A 23,582-nucleotide genomic window follows, 5' to 3' on the forward strand; every position below is an offset into this window, starting at 1 on the left:
AGCATGGTTTGTTTATGTGAAGTGAGATCACTTTCTAACCTACAAATCCTTTCCAGAAAATCTAAATGGATAAATGCTGAAAGTTGAAAAGCAGTTTGCCAATGTGCGCATATTGCTGCTGCAGACAAGTGCTTTAAAAATATATATACTTTTCTCTAGGAAAAGTGAGTTCCATACATGCCTCTTCTTTTAACCATCATCAGTACAACACACAAAATCCAAAAAACAACGTGTACATACCTTGATACTTCTTGTGCAAAGTTTTTCCTTCCGTTAAGAATTTGGAACTAAGCTGGAGGACTCTTTTCCCAGTAGAATTAAAGTCTTCTTTTGGCTTAAAAAAAGAATTGTGAGGAAATACAATTATATATGAAACAACATTTAATCAGTTATATTTTTCATCCATAATTTAAATTTGTTTTGGCATAACTGTTAAGCAGGAATGCTGAGAACATTGTGATCAACATTTGCACTTACCCTGCTTGAACAGCTTATTTTTTGTCTGTGATCCTATAAAGACTTATTTTGAAGTCCCATTGAATCCAGTAGGACATACTTCTTCTTTTTTTTTATAATAATTTTATTGGTTTTTATAATACAAATTTTCCATGATAGTAAACAACAATAAAGGCAATATGAAATTCAAAATTCTAACTCTATGTTGTTATAGTTTCATAAATTCATAGCAAAAAAAACAATTAAAGGAAAATTTATGACTTCCCCATCGCCTCTCTCCGCCTCTTAATAAAGTATTCATCCCATCGTAATTGGTCTGATCTTAACTATCATAAATTCATTTAACTTTCATAAAACATCTTCTATTAATATAAATGATTATAACTCTTAATATTAATTGTGTCCTCTAGATCAGATTAATAAGTATTCTTCCATTTCCCCCAGTTTTAATTCATGTTCACAATATTTCATCCAATCCTCCCATTCCCCTAAAAATCGAACATTGTCTTTTTCATTTAAATGGCTGTAAGTTTTGCCATTTCCACCAATTCAAACATTTTCCCAATCCAGTCTTTTTTCTCGGGAATTTCTGCCCCTTTCCATTTTGCTGCATAAAGCAGTCTCGCAGCTGTTGTAGCATAGATCAAAAAAGTTCTTTGTATTAGCAAATCGTCAGGTATCATACTTAATAGCATCATTTCTGGTGTTTTGGGTATATTTTTTTGTACTATTAATCTCAATTCATTGTAGATCATATCCCAAAAATCTTTAGCTTTATCACAAGTCCACCACATATGATAGAAGGAACCAATTTCCTTATTACATTTCCAACACTTAGGGGATGTCACTTTATATATCTTTGCAATCTTCTTAGGTGTTAAATGCCATCTATACATCATTTTATAGATGTTTTCTCGAATTGATTGCGCATTTATTCCTTTCAAATCTTTTGACCATAGTCTTTCCCATTTATTTAAAGCAATATCATGTCCCATGTTTTGAGCCCAGTCGATCATAGTTGGTTTAATCGTCTCCTGCTCACAATATATTGTTAAAAGTAGATTATACATTTTCGAGATCAGTTTCAAATTGTTATCTAATAACATCTTGTGAAAAGGGGACTTTTCTTTAGAAAATCCATTTTTCATATCTTGTACAAAAACTGATTTAATCTGACAGTATTGCAACCATTGTAGATCCTCTTTTAAAAATTGAAATTCCTTTAATGAACATTTTTTCCCCTCCCATTTAATTAATTCCTGGTAGATTATAAATTTGTCCGGTCTAAGTGGACGTAGCGTTAACATTTCTTGCGGTGAAATCCACATCGGTGTTGTTGGTTCCAAAATATGTTTATATTTCATCCAAATACGCAATAAAGAGGACCTGATTATATGATTCCTAAATGATGCTTGTATCTTGATTTTGTCATACCATAAATAGCCATGCCATCCACTAATATTATTAAAGCCTTCAAGCTCCAGTAAACGTGTATTTGATAAGGTTATCCAGTCTTTTAGCCATGTTAAGGCTACCGCTTCAGCGTAAAGTTGAAAATTTGGTAATGCTAAACCTCCTCTGACTTTAAGGTCCACCAAATATTTATAAGCAATCCTAGGTTTTTTCCCTTGCCAGATGAAGTTTAATATGTCCTTCCTCCAAATATCAAAGTATTTAACATGTGATATTATAGGCAAGTTTTGGAATAAGAAGAGCATCCTTGGTAGCACATTCATTTGAATTATTGAAATACGTCCCAGTAGTGACAACTTTTTATTTGACCAAATAATCATATCAGTTTTTATTTTACCCCATAGTTTAAAGTAGTTGTTAATTAACAATTCTTTGTTCTTCGCAGAGATCCAGATTCCCAAATATTTAACTTTGTTGGCCTTCTCCCAACCTGTAAACGAAATGAATTCCTGTTGCTCTATTTCTGGTAAATTCTTGAATATTGTCTTTGTTTTTTCTTGATTAACTTTAAATCCCGATAGCTCCCCAAAGTCGTCCAGAGTTTCTTGTAGTATCTTCATTGATTGTGTTGGGTTTTCTAGAATTAACAGGAGGTCATCCGCGAATGCTCTCAACTTAAATTCATGTTTTTTGATTTTTAAACCGCGAATGTCCTCCATGCTCCTTAGTTTACAACATAATGTTTCCAACACCAACAAAAATAATAACGGAGACAGAGGACAACCTTGTCTAGTTCCTTTCTTAATTTGACAATTTTCCGACATTGATTCATTCACCAAAATTTTCGCTTGTTGGGATGTGTAAATAGCCTATATACCTTTCAAAAAACGATCTCCAAAATTTAATTTTTCCAATGTTTTTTCCATAAAGTCCCATGAGACCATATCAAAGGCTTTTTCCGCATCCAAAAATACAAAGGCGGCTGATCGTTGAATATTCTGATCATAATATTCTAATGAGTCCAATAAGATTCTTATATTGTCTTTAATTTGCCTTCCTGGAACAAAGCCCGCCTGATCTTCATGTATAAGGTCTTTAATAAATTTTCTTATCCTATTCGATAAGACCGAGGCATAAATCTTATAGTCCACATTTAACAACGAAATAGGTCTGTAGTTTGATGTTTTTTCTGGATCTCTTCCTTCCTTCAGTAGGACTTACTTCTGAGTAAGCCTGCATAAACTGTAAGGTAGCACACCCAGGCTATTGGTTTACCTTGGGCAAGCAAACTAGCGAGGTCACATTTTCCTATCTGAAGGATAGCAATAAGACAGATGCCTCAGCTAGATGTCATAGCTACAGTAACATGTTTTAGTGACTAAAACATGCTATAGAGTGCAAATCAATAATTTCAAAAGGCATGTAGTTTAATTATAAAAGCAAGACTTACCAAAGTCACTTGTTCAGTTATAATTCTGTCAGCATCATCTGCCAGACTCTCTGCATTTTCAGTCAGGCTTTTAATGGTAGAGTATGCATGGACTGCATTTGTTGCGTTCAGAGAGATGTTTCTAACATCTGAAAGGCCACTGCAGCAGGAGAAAAACTGTATTGTTTCACATAAAATGTAAACCAACATTCGGATGCACACAGTGTTCTGAAGATTTTTTTTCACAATGCCTCACTGTTGCATTTTGATCCACCTTGATCAGTGGCAGCATATTGACGAAGTCAAAACATGTTGCTAAGTAACTGAAAAATACATTTCCAGTCTCCTATGTAGTCTACTAACTGACAGAACTTCCTTTTGCACTACATTTAATTAAATTAAATAAGTATATAGTCATAGAAACATAGCACTTCTGTCTTTTCCCTCCATTAGCAATAGCTATAGTTTAATTTGAAGGAAATAGCCAAACTTGGATGGGCTTGAACATTTGTGGGACACAATTAGAGTATATATAGAGGGAAAGTAGAACCACGACTGCTCATCATGCCCACCCACAGTGCTTTTCACACTCATCTCCTTGCCCAACGACCACAGATAAGCATTATATTCCCACATGGCCTATGCACTTCAAATCTAACACACACAGGTCCAAACTATGCGGCTTATTCTCAGATTGTATATGAAACAATTGTACAGTTTGTGCCTACAGAGTTTAGATTTTTCTAAAGTCCCCATGCATACCCAAGGATCAATATCTGGCAAGCCCAGAGGTGAGACAACAGCCAAATAAGTATCAGGCAAGTATAATTATTTTCCCCTAGCAGTCCTCTATTTAAATCAGGCATGAATTTGAGCAACTCCATGACTGAGTTAATGCTCTCACCTGTCTAATGCATAAGCAAGCTTCTGTAAGTCAGCAGCACAATCTTCTGCCTTGTAAACAAGATCAAGAGCTCCCCGCGTGGACATCTGCATGACCAGGTTATCCACATGTTGCCTTAGTTTGCCATTCCATAGGATCAGTTCATCCCGATGGATTTCTAGACTCTAAATATTCAAGGTTACTTAATACGGAATCATGGATAATTCACTGAATCAAATGAGTACCAAAATATTCAGTAACTTACAGATGTAGAGTTAATTATGTCTTTAGCAAGGGCAGCAGAAGCATCCACGTGAGCTTTTCCTTCCTTAGTCAGCATAACAGAGAGCTCCTTGTCTGCCTGAACATTCAACTTCTTATGCTATGATGGAAATGTAATTATGATGTATTTAATGCTCCATAAAAGCAGCTGTTATACAATGCACGTATCTAGCATTTTATACTGAAAAGATCACTTAACATTTATTATAATTTTTACTGGAGCAAATACAACTCATTTAAAAATGTATTTCCCATAAGCATAGCTGTTTTAAAACGACATGACATATACTGCCAATCTTCTTACACTGAACTGCATGACGTTGTTGTTAAGAATAAGTAGTAGATGCTTGGTCTCATTGGTATTAGTGCTAGCCTCATTCACAAGATCCTTAACTTCCTGCAGTCTGGTGTTGTGGCTTGATAAAGCACGTTTTGCAGCTTTTTGTAAGTCCAAAGGTTCTTGCTGGGGTCTCCTGTATTCTTTTTGGATCCGTGTCAATAGTCTTTCTGCAGCTCTAATGAACATGAATGATGAAGGACAAACACAAACAACAAATAAATGGGAGTCTTATTAAAAGTAGGAAAGTTTGAACATTCATGAAGTTGACTAGATACAATACAGACTTTCCACAGTGGGTAGCCGTGTTAGTCTGTTTGCAGTAGTCAAAAAGGGCAAGAGTCCAGTAGCACCTTAAAGACTAACAAAAATATTTTCTGGTAGGGTATGAGCTTTCGTGAGCCACAGCTCACTTCTTCAGATATCTGAAGATATCTGAAGAAGTGAGCTGTGGCTCACGAAAGCTCATGCCCTACCAGAAAATATTTTTGTTAGTCTTTAAGGTGCTACTGGACTCTTGCCCTTTTTGACTAATACAGACTTTGTTATAGCACCTATTTTTCCTTGGGGTTGGGTTTTGTTGTTGTCTTTAACACATACCTGTACAAATCACTTATTCATGAGTTAATGCACTCTCCTGTCTCTCCTGTATGAAAGCTGACCTCATATAGCTGAACTGAATCCACACAGTGAACCTGTAGTTGTTGTTCAAAAGGATGTGACTGATTTCCTTACTATACACCTGATTTAAAAACAGAAGAACATAGTGCTGTCCACTGCCTGGATGATCACATTTAATATAAATAATACTGAAAGGATTTCAACTAAAGCAGAGGTGTTAAACATAATGCCCGAGGGCTAGATCTGGCTCCTTGAGAAATTTTATCCGGCCTGCAAGCCAGCTGAGGCAGTCATCCCCCCCCCACTCTCGATCTGGGATAGCGAGGCATGGCCCAGCCTGACCAAGTGACATTTATGTCATATCCGGCCCTCGTAACAATTGAGTTTTACACCCCTGACTTAAAGTATAAGCCAGGAGATCCATTTTTCTAAACCACTTTGCTGCACTACATTAAATTTCTAATTCTACTGTAGCATACCATGGTAAATGTTTCTGAGAAATGCTGAAAAAACTTAGTAATATCTTAGTATTAAAGTAGATTTTTCAATAAAATTATGCAGTTGTTGCAAAAAAAACCACCATGTAGGAGAAAATGTTTAGAAAATGTTACGTTAGAAAAACTAGTATCCTTAGATCGTGTCACAGGGAGCCTGCATGAGCCAGCGAAGCAATGTTTGAGCCTCTTTGCAGCCTCGTCATAGTGCAGACAACAAAGTTTTTCCTACCATAGTTTCAAGAACAAGAAAGCCTAAGGAAAAATGTTGGAGCGTGCTTCTTACGAAGCGTTTTGAAAAGATTTCGAGGTTTCCTCAATAATCACCAGCATTATCAATAATACAGAACAGATCAACCTTCTGTATCTTCTTATTAAGGACTAACAGCTCATTCTGTGGCCACGGCAGCACCACAGCGCCTCCAATGAGGATTCCCGGCTGCTGCAAGGCTAAAAAAGGGCATTTAAAATAAAAATGTGAAAAAGGGGTGGGAAGCCCCATTGAAAACAGTGATGCTGCGCTATCAAAAAGCTGACGCAGCACCGCTGTTGCTAAAGGGGGCGTTCCCAGGCTGAAAGGGGTTAGGAAGCTGCCTGCTGGCAGATCTGCCCCCAGGATGCCCTGGGAATGCCTCCTGGGACGCCGGCGCAAAGACTTGTGCCAGCAGGATGCCGGTGGGAGACTGAGCCAGCATCCGAGGGCAGCTCTGCTGTGGCAGTCCAGGGGAGCTGGCGCAAGTGGCACTAGGCCGGCGTCTGTGCCAGCTTGCATGGCGCAAGTGACATGGACGCCAGCGTAGGGTCATGTTGTCTCCTAAGCCCATTCGGCCCCCAAACTCAGGAATGAGCTGTAATTCAGATGCGGTTATTTTCCAGCACTAAAAAATTCTCAGACCTTTTCAAACCTCTTGTTTATTTCTTCTAATAGCAACCAGCAAAATCTTAGTTCTGTCAATGGCACTGTTTCAACCTTGCATGTACACAGAACTTTGCCTTTGTTCTATTCATTATGTCCCATATAAGTAAATGCTTGCTCTAGGCCTCTCAACAACTCCGTTATGGACCCTCATAACAACCTTTAAACCTATTAACTACCATAATGGATGGGTTGCTGAAAAAAGCCTGTACAATCAGCAGAAAAGGTAACAGGGCCTGATGTCAACTGAAAATCAATAAATCTTTCTGCTCTCATAAAAAATGACCTGCAATACAAGACTAGGCCACAGCTCACCAACGCTGTATTAAAGTAAGTGCATTATGGAGTCGACAGTCTTCAGTTTGCAAGTTTCCTACATGTATTTTAAGGTGTGCACACCAAAACACCAGTGTACCAGCAGACGTACTTTAGCTCCAGAGTGGTATTTTGATATAGCTTCTTGAAATGTCTTCCATGCATTACATCCAACATTACAGGGATCTCGTCCTGCAGATCCTGAAGTGTCCGGTTTGCAAATGGCAAATCAGAACCTAAAGTTTCATTAAGTGATGCTGCCACTTCCAAAAGTACTAGATAGACAGAGGGAAGAAAAAACAAGCTTTTTGACATCTATACATAACACAGCAAAAATATTTTCATTTTATAAATAACTCTTACAGATTAATAAAATGTATTATTCCTAAAATACAGCCACCTATAACAAATAACATTACCTTTAACAGTTGCCTCTAATGTGTTGATAAATACAGCCAACTCTTGACTCTTGTTCAAGGTCCTTTTTGTAGCACTGCTGAGATGCCCTCCTTTTTGTAATATTCTAGTTAACTAGCATAAAATAAAATGGTGATTTTATTTAAGTTGAACTGCTTAAACAGTATTTTACAGACTGTGCAAAAAACAGTGCATTTAGAATCATACAAACTAGCACACATTGTCTTGTGAAATAAAACTACATTAATTAAAAAAATTAATTTCCATCAACCAGATCCCGCAGGAAGAATAACCTGTAAATCCCAGCCTTGCATGTCCATGAGAATTATAAGCATGTCATGACCACTGGGTGGTGTGACCTAATTACCATCAAATTATATGTATTTTTCAAGACTTTAAAGATGGCGCAACTGGTAATGACAGCATCTTCACTCCATGCTGGAAAACCTCTGGGGGAGAGGAAGCTGCTAAAAACCACATAAAAACCACATGAGGGGGATTCTTCAGTAACTTCTAAACGAAAACTATCACCACCACTCATAATCTACCAGACACAAGTCAGTATGTTGGATTTGATTTATAAAAGAACTTTAGTAAACTCTGCAGGATGTATCCTTACTAATGCTAATTTACTAATTCTATAGGTGATTTACCAATAAGACTTCTGAAATATTTCAAGGGTTAGGTAGGAAATAAAACAACACTGACCTCTTTATGCAATTGGTCTGTATCATCTGATAATCTTACAACCTGGTCATATATGGTTTCCATTGAGAAGTCTGACTCTTCTTTGGATAAAAAGGTTTCCTTGGAAATAAAAATTCATATTTTAGCCCAGTGTTCACAACTAGGAATGATAAACAAACAATATTTCTTATGGTCACTAATCTGAATGCAATTCACTCCAGTAATTGTTCATTTGCGCTGACAGTAAAGAGTGCAATACAGAAGTAAAACACGTTATTAATTTTAAAAATTAACAAATTTAATATTGGCTTGGATCCCTTCTAGAATTTTTGAGGGTGCAAGGAGGGGCAATTTCTGCTGATGTCCCCTTCCCACAGGATACCTCTGCCCCCCCAACCCAAGCTACTCCAGGGGTCTCCAAGGCTGTATTGTTACCTGCATGGCTAAATGTCAATGTAGTAATTAAACAGAATGACTACTGCCTTGATCCATAGTTCTCTCACAAAAGACTAAACAGATTTCAGTTATTTCTTCTTATTCATTCATACCTTAAAGTGTTTTGTGGCATTTTCCAAATCAGATAGTAGCCCATAAGGTGCTACAACAGCTCCAGTGAGGTTGACCAGAAGCATGGCTTTGTCAAGATTATCCAGATCATTTAACAATAAACCTGTGCAGGCATCATCACAAGCTGTAGAAATAAATTGAAAGTAATAGTATTAGAAGATGTGTTATTTTAAAGGTGTCATGGGCCCTGCCTTGGGAGCTGAGGACTCAGAGGACTCTGAAGCTGAAGTGGAGAAACAGGTTGCCTCTGGGCCTTCAGTACCTCCATTGCAGTCAGTAGAACAGGAGCCTGAAACAACTCAGCAGGAACCACAGCTAGGCAGAGAGATGGAACAAGGGCAGACAAACGCTACTCTTCCCCCAACTCCTGCAGCGGAAGTAGAGAATGGCAGCCCTCCAAGCTCACCTGAACCTGATAGGCATATCAGGACTCGGCAGCGTGTGATTTTGCAGGGTAAAAGGAGAAGTGCTCGCTTGGAGAGGCTAAGCAGACAGAGAACTGGTGCTGAGTCATTTCAGGATGAAGCCTAGCTTGGAAGTGCACTGACTGATAAAGGCAGTGCAGGCATGTTTTCACTTTGCAGAAGCAACCGTGCAGTTTCTCTGTGTTCCCGCTACCGCTCATGATTGATCTTTCCGGCCGTGGACTCCTGCCTGCTTTGACGACGCCTCTGACTTCTGACCTTGGTAGATAGCATAATCTTTGTTGCCTGCTCCGAAAGGGGCTAGATACCTCCCGCATGTCTAAGGACTGCGGGCACCGCCCAGCCCTTGGCCTACGCCAGCACAAAAAGATTGATATGCATATGTAAATGGCCTAAAGATAGCAGTAAAACAGAAAGAGGCCGGGCAGGAGAAGGACTGCATCAAGGGAAGAGGTTAGCTTCAGGCAGGTACCCCCTAAAAAAAGATTCATTCACAATGTAAAATGCCCAATGAGTTTCAAGTTCATATGCTACTATACCCTGAAACAACTATTCCTCTGGAAATAGGACAGCTCCTTTAAGTACCTCGTTCTGCAACATTTATTCTGAAGAATTATTCCCTGGAAAAAGGATACTGAGAAAATTTATCTCCTCTAGACCTACCACTATAGAGTCTCACCTAGTTAGAGCTACTAATGCACTACTAGTTTATTATTTATTTGATATATTTATATGCCACCCTCTCAAATGAATTTAGGAGGATGCCAGCATTAAAGTATATAGAACACTAGAAATGCATTATAAAATTAGATTGACTATATGAATAAGGTATGACAAAAAACTAGCAGCCGGTAACAGTATCCCTTTTCCCAACTTGTACAACGCTTAAAAAAACCCAAAAAAACAAAAAACTGTGCTTACAAATGCATTCATTTTCCACAAGAATGTGCCTTGCTTCGCACTCGTCACACAGCCGCCCTCTTACGCCTTGCTTACAGACACATTGGCCAGAGATATGATCACAATTGTTGTGGACAGAACCATTTAGGTTGCACTGACATGGCTGACAGTCACCATCAGGCCCCTCAGGATTTCCATAGTAACCTGGAGAACACCTGCAGAAAAACAAGAAGCCTTTCTTGAAGGCCCAACCTCGGAACCAGATATAATTGGATTCTAGGCTAAAGACCTTGATCCCAGCAACACCACCAATTTGTCCTTACCACCTTCTCCATTGCTCCATGCATCCTGCATTACAACTGGCTGACACCAACAACCCTATACTGTACTGCAGCCTATTCTGAACACGTTGGAAAAGAATTTGAGAAATCACAGGAAGACAAGCCTATTCAACAAGTTTCATGTTAGAACTGAAGAAAGTGACCGTATATTAACAATGAATCAAGAAGAAGAAAGAAGAAGAAAAAGAAGAAGTTGGTTTTTATACCCCGCTTATCTCTCCCCTGAAGGACTCTCAAAGCCTACAATCACCTTCCCTCCCTCTCCCCACAAAAGACACCTTGTGAGGTAGGTGGGGCTGAGAGAGTTGGGAGAGAACTGTGACTAGGCTAAGGTCACCCAGCAGGCTTCATATGTAAGAGTGGGAAAACCAACATGGTTCACCAGATTAGAGTCTGCTGCTCATGTGGAGGTGTGGGGAATCAAACTCGGTTCTCCACCGCTCTTAACCACTACACCACACTGGCTCTCTGGAGTTCTTCTGAGAAGCCAGCACATAGCCATTTCAAAAACTGGCTTTTCTTCACACAACACACAGAATTCAATGCGGTTTATTTCCAAGAAAGGGAGCATGGCCATTAAGTGACCTGAAACACTCCAATAAAAAAGCTAGGATCCTATCACATGACAAACTGACTATTTATTTCATTTCTTCTTTCAATGTAACACAGAAACTGGGGTGTGTGGAAACTATTCAGAGCGAAAATCACAGAGTCAGTGGTTATCAAACTCCTTAGATAGCTCACCTTTCACAGTATTGCCCTTCATAACCATTGATACAAGCATTGCAGAGGAAATTGCTGAAATCCTTCATGACACATGTCGGACTAAAACTTGAACAAACAAAAATGAAAAAGAATTAGCGTTCATTCCTGCAGTCCTATAGAAAAAAATTCCCTTCATATAGAAAATCAGCATTAAGGAAATAGGCCAAGCTGACCCCTAACCTCTGACACGCTAGTTTTTCAGGTGTAGGATATTTTAAGCATGAAGTAACCCCTCTTGAAGACTGTATAGTTGTATACAGGTACAATTCACAACAAACATTCTCTGGAATGATCTTAGTGTTTGGCCTCCAGATTAGCCATTTCACAATCTATCTTCATTACAATTTAAATTACCCCCATGACGGCTGATGACAGAATAATTCTTTAAACAGATAAAACTATGAAACCCCTAGAAATAGCGCTGTAGTGGAACAGTTCTCATCATTGCTGGGGCACTACCGGGCAACAACAAGTATAACAATAGTAATTATTAAAGACATCAAAGTTAATCATTTTTTAGATACCTCCCAGGGCTAACTCTTGGGCAAGCACACTGAGAACAATCATTGACAGAACCAGTCACTTTTCCGTAATAGCCTGTGGCACAAACACTGCAGCGATCACCAGCTGTATTATCTCTGCAACCCTAGGAGGAAGAAAGTCAGGCATGATTTCAAAGAAAAGCAAGCTCTCCAACCCATGTCTCAGGGAATCCCTACATACGATTTACATATTATTAGCCTATTCATCACTATATCTCATGGAACCCCTAGTGATTTCTCATGGAACCCTAGGGTTCCGGAGAACCCTGGTTCAGAAATGCTGCTCCAACCAATAAATATATAACACCCTTACTATTCAGGCACACCGTGGACAGTCAAGAGTTGTGTCTTGCCTACCTGCTGACACAACTCTTGACTGTTTCACAAAGCACTAATATTGCTGAGTCGTCTTTATTTGAGCTCTATATTCTTTTGTTCGAGCAAAGATCCTTTCTAAAAGCACAGAACAACTCTGTTTCATAATGCTTCTGGACTAGAGTTGTCATCAAAACTTAACACCCAACTTCTGCAGTTAGCAGAATGTTGAAAACACTGGATCTCTTCCAGATTCATCAGTGGAATGCCTTTGTCCCTATATGGAAAAAGAGAAAGTGACTGAAATCTGAAAACTCCTCTGGGTGCATGGGAGGGACACCCCACTCCAGATTCTGATGTTCCCCAGAACTAGGGTAGAAGCAGGAGCTCTGCCCTCTTGCCGAGGATATTCTAGATAGCAGCACTGGTTCTCTCTAGGTTCTGAAGAGACAGCACCAGCCGTGGATTTCTTCAGGGCAATTCAAGGCATCTCTGTTATTGAACATATACTCTTAAATCTCAAACGAAAGCTTTAGCGGATTAATCCTACCAATTAACTGATTGAAGTGTGTAGCAGCCTTAATGCAAATCTTTACTGTCCATGAGTAAAAAGTCAATATTCCAGATATCACTTCTTCATTTTACATGGGGAGGTAGTGTACTTGCATAACCTTTTATTCTTTAGGATCTCCCCACCCCCCGCCAAGCTCTTTGTTTGATACTGTGACAAAACCAAACTAGCAGTGTGGGGGCATACATACCAAACACTCTCCTGTTTGTGGGTCACAGGTCTCACTATGATTGTTGCACTGGCATGGCACACAGGGTGGGATCAGTGAGGGGGATATGTTTAATGTTTTGTCTTCATATTTTTCCCTGTAGTACCCTGATGCACAGTCCTAGATAAAGGTAAAGAAACAAGTGAAGAAATACCTGCATATCTGCGAGTTTTTAAAAAGCATTTTCAGCAATCAGAAGGCTTTTTGCAAGAATTAAACCCTTTATGGCAAGGGAAATAACATACCTGACATGAGAGTCCTGTATAACCTGCAGGGCACAGGCATTTCTCAACAAGGTGAGCTGTTTCCCTAGCCAAAGTTGTTCCATCAGCTTTCACAGCAATTTCCATGGAAACATTTGAGATTCTACAAGACAGTTGCATTAAACAAGGATGTTCATTAATAAAACAGAAGTTACCCAAGGCTATAGCACTGGGTAGTTTCAAATAGTTGTGTTACCTTATTCAAATATTTAGGCTAAGGCAACATAGGTTAGATCCAGACAATCATGAGCCCCTCACACACACACACCCAAGCTGGTCATACAAGATGGGAACAGCATGAGATGAGGTGCAGTAGACTGAAATTGCCCCCATCAACATGAGCTCATACTCTATTCATGCAAAAATAAAGCAGCAATTTCTGCTGATTTCACATTGCAGCTGCCTATGCTGCATTGCCCACTGTTCCCCAAAATACCTGCCCTTCAGGAGCACTTTTCTAGAGTATGAAAGCTCACAGAAAGAAAGGGGACAAAGATACAGAAAGGAGGCAAAGCTACCTTCTGCAGTCTCCATCCATTTGTGATCATCTCTATCCAATCCTGCACTAACCAAACTAAACTGTTTCAGTTGCAAAGTTAGGCTTTGTGTTTCTAAAACCATGAAATTTCGTGAAGGTCTTGATGACCCTGATAGCATTCGGGATTGGCTCCATAAACCAGCTAACTTTCCCACACATGTGAATTCTGTATATATAAATTTCCTTAATATCTGTATACACACAGTGATGCCCATATCTGGATCACTAATAAGCAACTGCCACCCTCTACTCCAGGGTCTTACAATTTTTCTAGTTTAGCTACCAATTTCCTAGCAAACTTCCACACAGACACAAGTAGTCCTTCACATGCACGGGAGCTTTACAAATTTTCATTTCCAAATGCAGGTCTTCTTGCTGCACTGAAGGCTGATTTGAAAGGTCCCCTGATTTTTAGGCATGGCTTTTCAGAGGTACATTCCTTTGGGCTGGATCCATGGAGGGGAGGACACAATTTTAGCTGATTCCCCTCTCCTACTGCAGACCTTTGACTCTCACCCATGCTGTTCCTGGGAGTGCAGCTATGCCACCTCCAGAGCCGCTTGCTGCCAGTGCAGTAAGCAAAAAAAATAATAAAATTGGATTTTCCTGGGAAAAACTCTGTGGAATTCCCCATAGAGTTCCACGGGGCTACACCATGACTTTGCAGGCATAAGTGGATGCCTGCAAAATGGCATGTTCCTGGCCCAAAAAGGCTTAGGAAGCTGCCTAAAGGCAGCTCCGCCCCCAGGAACACCCTGGGAATGCCACCCTGGGCGCCAGTGTGGGGAGATACGCCTGCAAAAACACTGCTGGGAGGCAACACCAGCGGGCAAGCCCTGCCCTGCTGCCAGTGTCCAGGGGGAGCCAGCGACATAAGTCGCCCTGCGCTAGCGTCCATGCCAGTTTGCACAGCACAAGTGGTACGGACGCCAGTGTAAGGATCACACTGGTTCTTATGTGGCCCTGCCCCCCACTTGTGAATTGCACGGAAAGTCCTTCTTTGCAGACAGAAGCCCTTCTGTCTGTAGAAATCAGTTGCAGAATCCAAGCCTTTCAGTCCCACCTATACTAAATTAACATTATTGTAACACGTTTAATAAAAAATTACAATCTCAAGCAAAATAAGCATAACTTTTTTACCTGCTTTGCTGTAATCCTTGGCCATATGATGCTTTGATAAGGATGTATTCTACATTGCTAAGCACTGACATAAAGTCAGAATGTGAAACTGATTCAGATGACACCGAATTAAAATATTTCCACACATGCTAAAGGAAGAAAAGCAATGTAAATAAGTTTATGAATGGAAAGCACATGCTGGTTTAATGCTACAGTCTTGGTTTAAGAATGTAAGAAAAGCCCTGCTGGATCAGACCAAGGCCCATCAAATGCAGCAGTCTGTTCATACAGTGGCCAACCAGATGCCTCTAGGAAGTCCACAAACAAGAGGACTGCAGCAGCATCCTGCCTGTGTTCCACAGCACCCAATATAATAGGCATGCTCCTCGGATACTAGAGAGAATAGGTATGCATCACGACTACTATTCATTTTGACTAGTAGCCATGGATAGCCCTGTCCTCCATGAACATGTCCCCTCCCTTCTTAAAGCCTTCCAAGTTGAAAGCCATCACAAGCTCTGCAATATTCTTTGTTAGGTGTGGTGATCAGAGCTGTGCTCTTCACGCTGAAACAAAAAACAGTTCCTTAAATGTGTGATGATCAATCTCCTAGACTGGATGCTCTGGACTGTTCCAGTTACTCAAGGGCTCAATCATCCCTTGCCATCATTACCAGAGCTGGAGTAGAGGAAAAGAGGATGTGAGACAGGACATGTTTTATGCTTTTTTCCCAACCACAAAGCCTCCTTGTCTTCCTTTCTCTGCTATAAGCCTAACACCACACATGTTCTTGGAACATAAAATCAAGGATGGAAAAAGACAAGAAGTTATGCATAACTATGGTTCAACTTGCATAACTTGGTTTAAGAACACAAGAAAACTATGCATAACTCTGATAGTAGCTCTTCAGCATTTTAGACAGAAGCTCCACTTTAATGGGATGCCTTATAAAATTAACATATTGTTTTACAATATTTTCTTGCATACACAAAAAGTATACATTTTGAGCTAGCTAAGAAACCCTCATTTGGGAGTATCTGTCTTCATTTCACAAGCACCCAACACGCAAAAAGAAAAGGAAAGAATGCTTCTCCTGGCTTCTCTGTTTTAGATGAGTTCTTCTCTCATGAGCCCTGAAATTTTCAACCCGCACTATTGATTGTAACAACAACAGTTGGTGCTGATGGGCTGGAGAGAGTTCATTGTACATGTGAGGTATACCGTAAGAGAGAGATTCTATCCAGACTTTGATAGAAACATAAATGATCTCTTGAAAAGTTACCAGCATTTGATGTAGTGATGTTATTATAAATATCCATTTTGCTATTTACACAGGCAAAGTGCTTTACTGAAAGCGACTGTCGGCCTTATATAATCAATATCAGAATTCAAAAAGGCCCACCAATAGTACCCACAACGACCACATTGGGGACCCCTACAGTAAATGTTCAGTGAGTTCCAAAGTTTTACAGAAACAAAGAAACTAATGTACAGAAGCATTTTCACACAGAGCTTGTTGCTGTACATCTTACAGATATGGTTTGTCTCACCTCCACCATTAGTATTTCTTCCTCTTGTTTTACACCATTTCCTGGCGAAGGAACATCCACATAGATGACCTGTTTATTGGTGAAGCCCCCCTTCATCAAGACTTGTGGTTCAAGGTTTGAAGTTCCAGTGCCATCCAAAGCATAAAAAGCCACTGCATACTTTAGTTTTCCACCATAGGCCGTGAGCTGTTTGGATGATTGTTACATTTATTTGCAAAAAATTATTCACTCACTATACACTGTCATTTCTTTAAAGAATTTCACTAAAACCTAGATCAGAAGGAGCTGGGGGCTTCTCTGAAATTCAGCAAGGCTGTATCTTCCTCCTTTCCTTTTGAAAACTGATTTCCAGACAATGCCTTTGTTCTGATCAATTTCTTGTTCATGTGATTTCCTAAACAAGGTTATTAGGGGTTCTTGAAATTGCAAAATGGAAGCAAAATTATTTGGAGCAGAGGTGTTCTGCAGGTAAAACCTGATTTTCCAGTATATACCTCCATGACTCTCTATTTCAATTTGCAAACTTGGCTACATAATCATAATTTGCATATTTAATTCTCAACAATGCCAGATTTGTAGATACTTAAATCCAGAGACTGGAGCCGTGAACAGAAAGAACAGATCTTTCTACAAACCTGAAAAATGCCTTAAGTTTGCAGGGGAAAATGTAATTTAAAATACACTGGGCCTACAACCCATAAAAGAATACAAGCAGCACCCATGGCTTTAAGAAATGAATGCCCTCGGGGGGGCTTCAGGCCTTGGTTTCTGTCAGTAAAAGGCTTCCAGGCTTCTTTTCACCTTTGACAGAGGTCTCATCTGGATCAGGCCAAGCACCAACCACTGGCAGGCCCAGCTGATTACTGCTATTCAACAGCAGCCACTGCATGAAAGACAGTGTGTTGTAGTGGTTAGAATTTCAGACTAGGATCTGGGAGATCCATATTCAAATCACTACTCTGCCATGGAAGCTCACTGGGCAACCTGGAGCTAGTCACACACTTCCAGCCTAACCTAACTCATACAGTTGATGTGAGGATGAAATGGAGGATAGGAAAACAATGTAAGCTACTTTGGTCCTGACTGGGGAGAAAGGTGGGGTATAAATGAAGTAAATACATAATAAATATAACTGAAGACTGGGGGTGGGCAGATAAAAGGTAGGTTAGCTGTTGGGTGGAAAGAAGGAAGCAAGGTAAGAGGAGAGGATATGGAGCTTCCAGGAGGACTGAAAGAGAAAGCATGAGAGAATACCGGGGGGAAGGGGCTCTAGTCCCATTTCATATGCTTACCTGGTCTCCCTGGAACTGATCAGGTAACCTCCAGTAAAATGGCTCTGTATTCAAATGTTGCCTGACTGTTGAGGCATCCATCAAAATATCAGGAAACTGGGAAAACACACCTTCACTGGTTCCTGTGAAGTTACTTTGAGAGACTACATACAAAACATCTTGTTCTGGAGTTAGTGTAACCTGCAATGCCAAAGTAAGCCATCCCACATTATAAAGTGTACATTTTTTAAATTCAGCAAGATTTCAAATAATCTTTTTTAAGGTAACATTTGGGAGCAATTTTAAAAAGTGTCTTTATATTCCTAGATGAGCATAATGTAGGTTCATGAAGGTGGATGGTTGTCCTTCTGCGCTCAGTGTTCTGTCCTCTTTTATGTTTGCCTGCAAGTCAGTGATTGAGCTGGAGAGAGCGGCAAGGGTGAAAGCGAGCTTTCATGCACAATCCTCACAAGAGGTATGATAGAATGGTGGGATCTGTGCTACGGCTCTACATTTCAATGCAACATGAACTGACAGGGGATCGCATATAAAAGGTTTTAACATTTGGGCCAATAAATGAGATAAAGCTGCTTGTAGACCAAACCGTAACAAAAATTAGAATGAAACAGAACAGAAAACAAGAACCGGAAGGTGAGATGGCTTTACTAACCGGTATTCTCACGTGATCTTCTACTTCTGAACAAAAGTCCGACATCCCAAAGCAGAAGCATGGAATGCATCCCAAAGGATTACTAGCATGGAGAGCAAAGGTTCCAGTTTTGCATTCACTGCAGTGCAATCCAAACACATTGTCCTGGTAATGAAATAAACCATCAAGAGCATTTGGACTCTGGTCTGAATATTTTATAGTGCTCTTTCCAGAACAGCTATCCTGTTAAGTGTCATGGAGCTCAATGGACCATCTATAAAAGCGCATAATTAGCTTAGGGTGGCTTGAGTAGAATATTACACACCTCTCAGGCAACATACCTGTGCACAAGAAATTGTCCCATCACTGCTTGCAACCTGTGTTTGCTGCTCCTGGTTATTGTAACTACCACAGGTTTGCAGCACTCTCATTTTGGTCCTAATCCAGCCTTTTGGGACCTAACTTCATACCTGTTGTCTTGCTTTTATTTTTTAACCCTGTCAAAATCTTCTGACTCTAGTATTATCCTGGCTTGATTGCTGCTTCACTTCCAGTAGACTAACACATTAATATGGAACACGGTTAATCTAAGGGTACAGTCAAACCTACTTTGTTAAACAGAAGTTTACTTCTCACCGTGTAGGGCACTGCAGACAGTACAGACCTGTCGAAAATACTGAAATTAATGCTGGGATAAACTACTACTGTCTGGAAGCCAGCGTGGAATAGTGTTGGATTAGTTCTGGATGAGATCTGGACAGACTCAGGTTCAACTACCTACTTAGACGGAAACTCACTGAGTGACTGCAACTGACTGCCTCTAGTTCCACCCTCCAGGCATCCCAGCAAATCCTTGCCTACTGGGGGAGTATGGAGATACTAAGCAGCATCAGCCAACGAGTCGCAGCAGAACCTCTGGGAGAGGTGAAGGGAGAGATTAATAAGAATAGTTGCAATCATTCCCTGCAGTACATTTTTCTTTTCTGCTGCATTATCTATGTTTTAAGGAAATGTCTATGCCCCCTCTCCAGAGAGCCTGCTTGAGGCAGCTAACAAAGTAAAGCATGATAAATAACAAAACAGCATACAAATCATTAACCAACTATTTAAAAAACAGCTTTAGCAACAAAAACCCAGACAGAACATAAAAACAGCATAAGCCATTTAGCAGCTTTAAACGAATCTCAAAAAAGACTTCTCAAACTAGAAGCAGTCTGTAAAAACAATGTCAAAAGATCAAGAATAATTAAAAGCCTGGGTAAAGAGAAATGCTTTGGCCTGGGCCTAGAAGAGAGTAGGGAAGGCACCACACAAGCCTTGATCAGAAAATCTGTATCCCACCATTGGACTTAGACGGTTCTTAAGGTAGGTCAATAAAATAGCAATAATAATAAAGCAACAAATATCACATACGGTTTATCCTACTTCTACATTAAGTTTAACCTTGTTTTGATCCTCGGATTATCTTAATTACATTCACATGTTAATTTTCATGATTTTTCATCTAAATGCACTAACTCTTTCAGGAAGCCTAACTGCATTTGCACATGTTGAAAATTCATTTATTTTGCAGGAGCTTTGATAACCAAAGTGCAACCACAGGTGAAAACTGTGTCATAAGAAATGTACAAATTTCAAATTTCAATACCTTTATTGGCATACCAAAGAAATGTACAAAGAAAAACAGGCAATCATTTCATATTGTATCTGAAAGCCCTACCTTGCAGGCACAAACCCCTGTGTCCTCTTGACAACTGCAGACTCCCTGACTTTGGTCACATGTGTCTGCTTTGGTTCCATGCACATCACAGTCACAAGGAACGCAATCAGGGTAGTCTCTGTATCCCAAGGCACACACAGAACAGTTGTCTCCTCCATAGCCATCCTTACACTGGCACTGAGCCGTCAACAGGTCACACTGGAGACTGACTGAGCCTACAGCACTGCAGTTGCATGCCTGAAAAGAGAAAAAAATGTCAAGAAATTTGTAAATTTTCCAAACTGTGCAGTAAATGAAAGTTTGTCGGTCATTTAAAAAGTCAACAGCTGCAAAAAAAACACCACCTTTAGAGAACTGTTCCAAAGTAGAGGCACCACAGGAAAAAAAAAAGGGGATCTGCCATTCTCAACTCTGAGCACCACGGCATAAAAAACAGGGTTTCAGTGAAAATCTGAACTGTTTGGCATGGTCATGTAGAAGCAAGTTTATATAGAAGTATCCTGACTGAAAGCTGTTTAAGGCTTTAAAGGTGAAACTAGCTCTTCGAACTGGGTCCAGAAATGAATAAGCAGCCAGTATATACTTCTCAAGACTGACTAGTAGGGTTGTCAGCTCTGGGTTGGGAAATACCTGGAGATTTTGGGGGTGGAGTCTGAGAAGGGCGGGGTTTGGAGAGGGGAGGGACTTCAATGCCACAGAGTCCAATTGCCAAAGCGATCATTTTCTCCAGGTGAACTGATCTCTATCGGCTGGAGATCAGTTGTAACAGCAGGAGATCTCCAGCTAGTACCTGGAGGTTGGCAACCCTAAGCATCAAGAGGACTGGTAAACACCTAGACTTTCCTTAGCCAGTGTGTTGTTCCATTCCTCATCCAGGCCTCACCAACTGTTGCCATCAATTTCTTTTGCAAAGTACACAAAGAGAGAGTTTTGTTCTAGCCTTAAGAGTCCAGGGAGCTGGGCTGTTGCATGAGGGGAGATACTGGTAAATGTTCAGGAGTAGAAATTCACCCTTTCCTTCTCCAGGTTTGCTATCCTCCCAGTGGCTGAACCACGCTTCACACCAGAGTACAGATAATACTAACCTTGACTGACCAATAGGACTCTGAATGAGGCAGCTTCATGTGCTTAACATGGTTGCCATGCAATTCTTTTCAAATTGAAGACGGGGGTATTGTGTTCGGCTCTGCCTCTTATGGCAGCCATTTTGGGGTGGCACTCACCAACCCTTCTCAAAATTCCAAAGGTGCCTGCAAACTTTAAAAGGTTTTTATCAGCAAGATACAGTAAGTCAAAATGGGCATGGCTTTGATAGTGATGTGATAGGCCTCCAAGCAGCTTGTCCACATCCTGAGGTCTCTGCAACCAAAGCTCATCCAAGGCTAGACTGAATTCTCACAAGATTCTCACACTAACCTGCTAAATATGTTGCTCTGGCAGATATGAGCACTTTTACCTAGGGAAGTCCTAGCAAACTTGGAGTTATCAGAGTTATTTGTAATACAGAACTTTAGTCTAGGCTTATATTCTAGGTTTGATCAGCTGTTAAATGACATTTTCAGCACTTAGAATTATGAAAGTGCAAAAAAGGAAATTGGTTGCTCTAGACACAAAGCAGAACCAACATATGCTGAAAACACAGCAAGTGTACCACAATCTTTTTTTAAAAAAATGTCCACAATTCTATGCATCCTTTTGTACTTGCTCAGGTCCATAACACATGCAGTATTACCTTACATCCTTTTTCTGGATCAAGACCCCAGAAATTTTCCTCACAGAGTTCACATTTTTCTCCATCAGTATGAGGAGGGCAAATGCATTGCCCAGAATCTCTATCACAGTTTTCCTGGGTATGAGCACAGTTACAAGCTGCAAAGGGGGAAAGGAAACATGTTCTGTCATTGATTTTTAGACTAAAGGCATGCCTGTCCTATAGGGTTCCCAACCTCCAGGTACTAGCTGGAGATCTCCTGCTATTACAACTGATCTCCAGCCGATAGAGATCAGTTCACCTGGAGAAAATGGCCACCTTGGCCACTGGACTCTATAGCATTGAAGTCCCTTCCCTTCCCAAACCTCGCCCTACTCAGGCTCTGCCCCCAAACCTCCTGCTGGTGGCGAAGAGAGACCTGGCAACCCTACTGTCCTAACAGTTTTGCTCCTTATCTCTGGTGGTGACCTTGATTACGGCTCCTCTTCCAGGCTTTTCTATCAGAAAATGAGTACTTTCCCCACAAATTCTTCACATTATCTACACAGACATCAGACGGGGTCCCCTAAGCTGTTATGCACATGGTGGTGCATACCCATAAGTAAGTTTTCTTGTAAGTAGGGGAACAAACTCAACATGCCATTTGACTTAACTCTTTCCCACTATTGGAACTCCCCCTTCCACTGATGCATATTTTCATGTTGGGCAATACTAGGCCAATTTTATGATTAACCACTATTCTGTTTTAACACACCAACAAAAGAATGTTAACAGATATCTTAATACCAGTGTTTTCCCTATAGTTTCTATCCAAAAAGGAATCTGGTACAGTTTGACAGCCCGAATTCTGATTTCATTGGTAGAAATAGTCACATTTGCAGTATCGACAAAACTGTTTCAGATATGCTTTGATAATACTCTTTTGACAAGGCTTTCCAAATGCATGTTAAACAGTCTCACAAGTGATCTTTCTTGTTGTGTAGTACAAAGCATCCTGCTAAAAGAAAGCTTGCTGAATTTAGAAAACCACAATCAGAGGATGGGCTACAACTTACGTGTGCAACCACCATCCCGGAATGCATAAAATCCATAAGCACAATGACTACACTTCTCCCCAGCCACTCCTGACACACAGCGACACTGTCCTTCATCAGTACAGTCCTCGGCAACTGAGCCAGATTTACTACAGTTACAAGGAAGACAGCCAAGTCCAGTATTTAAGCCATAATAGCCAACCTGTTGGAAAAAAAGGAAAGCATTTCAGCAAAAAAAAAAAAAAATTATTTCACCGAGACAAAAAGGTCTTCTCTTTCTTGTTTTCTTTTTCATCACTGTATGCTACCCACTCCAGCGGCAAGGCATGGCTAAACATGGCAAATCTGCTGGACAGTGAAGTGGAAATGAGTTTCATCTCACACTTTTTTCCCAATGTACCAAGCTACTGAATGGTGTCCACTGGAAATCTTCAGTGAGTGTTCAAGAAATTAAAATGTCTTTCTAGAAGACAACATTAGAAGACTAATGTTGGACAAAAACTGAAAGCATTAAAATATTCAGTTTGTTAGAGGAAAAATAATTAAACTTTGGGAAAAGGAGCACACTTTGGTCAGAGATAATACAGCCACTGCAATATGTGTTAGCATATAAATTGCTTCCATACAATGGTCTATTCAATGACAACAGGGCCAGAAACAACTGTGTGTGTGCCATCAAGTCACAGCTGACTTATGGCGACCCTGTAGGGTTTTCAAGGCAAGAGAAGTCTGGAGCTGGTTTGCCATTGCCTGCTTCTGAGTGGGCTCAGAGAGTTCTGAGAGAATGGTGACTGGCCCAAGGTCACCCAGCAGGCTTCATGCAGAGGAGTGGGGAATTGAACC

General features: G+C 40.3%; 1 protein-coding gene across 1 annotated transcript in view; it reads right to left on the reverse strand.

Moving 5' to 3' along the window:
* LAMA1 (laminin subunit alpha 1) overlaps window positions 1-23,582 on the reverse strand; it is a 119,298-nt gene that overhangs the window by 39,278 nt on the left and 56,438 nt on the right. Inside the window, exons 21-41 of the mRNA XM_056854936.1 lie at window positions 22,761-22,941; window positions 21,727-21,863; window positions 19,995-20,231; window positions 18,296-18,439; window positions 17,647-17,826; window positions 16,355-16,540; window positions 14,826-14,953; window positions 13,130-13,250; window positions 12,867-13,004; window positions 11,773-11,894; window positions 11,228-11,314; window positions 10,164-10,357; window positions 8,799-8,941; window positions 8,272-8,370; window positions 7,566-7,677; window positions 7,259-7,421; window positions 4,768-4,978; window positions 4,447-4,563; window positions 4,203-4,366; window positions 3,320-3,458; window positions 241-334 (exon numbers count right to left, since the gene is read on the reverse strand). Coding sequence (XP_056710914.1) covers window positions 241-334; window positions 3,320-3,458; window positions 4,203-4,366; window positions 4,447-4,563; window positions 4,768-4,978; window positions 7,259-7,421; window positions 7,566-7,677; window positions 8,272-8,370; window positions 8,799-8,941; window positions 10,164-10,357; window positions 11,228-11,314; window positions 11,773-11,894; window positions 12,867-13,004; window positions 13,130-13,250; window positions 14,826-14,953; window positions 16,355-16,540; window positions 17,647-17,826; window positions 18,296-18,439; window positions 19,995-20,231; window positions 21,727-21,863; window positions 22,761-22,941 — 3,097 coding nt within the window. The remainder of the gene's footprint in view (window positions 1-240; window positions 335-3,319; window positions 3,459-4,202; window positions 4,367-4,446; window positions 4,564-4,767; window positions 4,979-7,258; window positions 7,422-7,565; window positions 7,678-8,271; window positions 8,371-8,798; window positions 8,942-10,163; window positions 10,358-11,227; window positions 11,315-11,772; window positions 11,895-12,866; window positions 13,005-13,129; window positions 13,251-14,825; window positions 14,954-16,354; window positions 16,541-17,646; window positions 17,827-18,295; window positions 18,440-19,994; window positions 20,232-21,726; window positions 21,864-22,760; window positions 22,942-23,582) is intronic.

Source organism: Euleptes europaea, chromosome 8, assembly GCF_029931775.1.
Source record: "Euleptes europaea isolate rEulEur1 chromosome 8, rEulEur1.hap1, whole genome shotgun sequence".
Lineage (NCBI taxonomy): Eukaryota > Metazoa > Chordata > Lepidosauria > Squamata > Sphaerodactylidae > Euleptes > Euleptes europaea.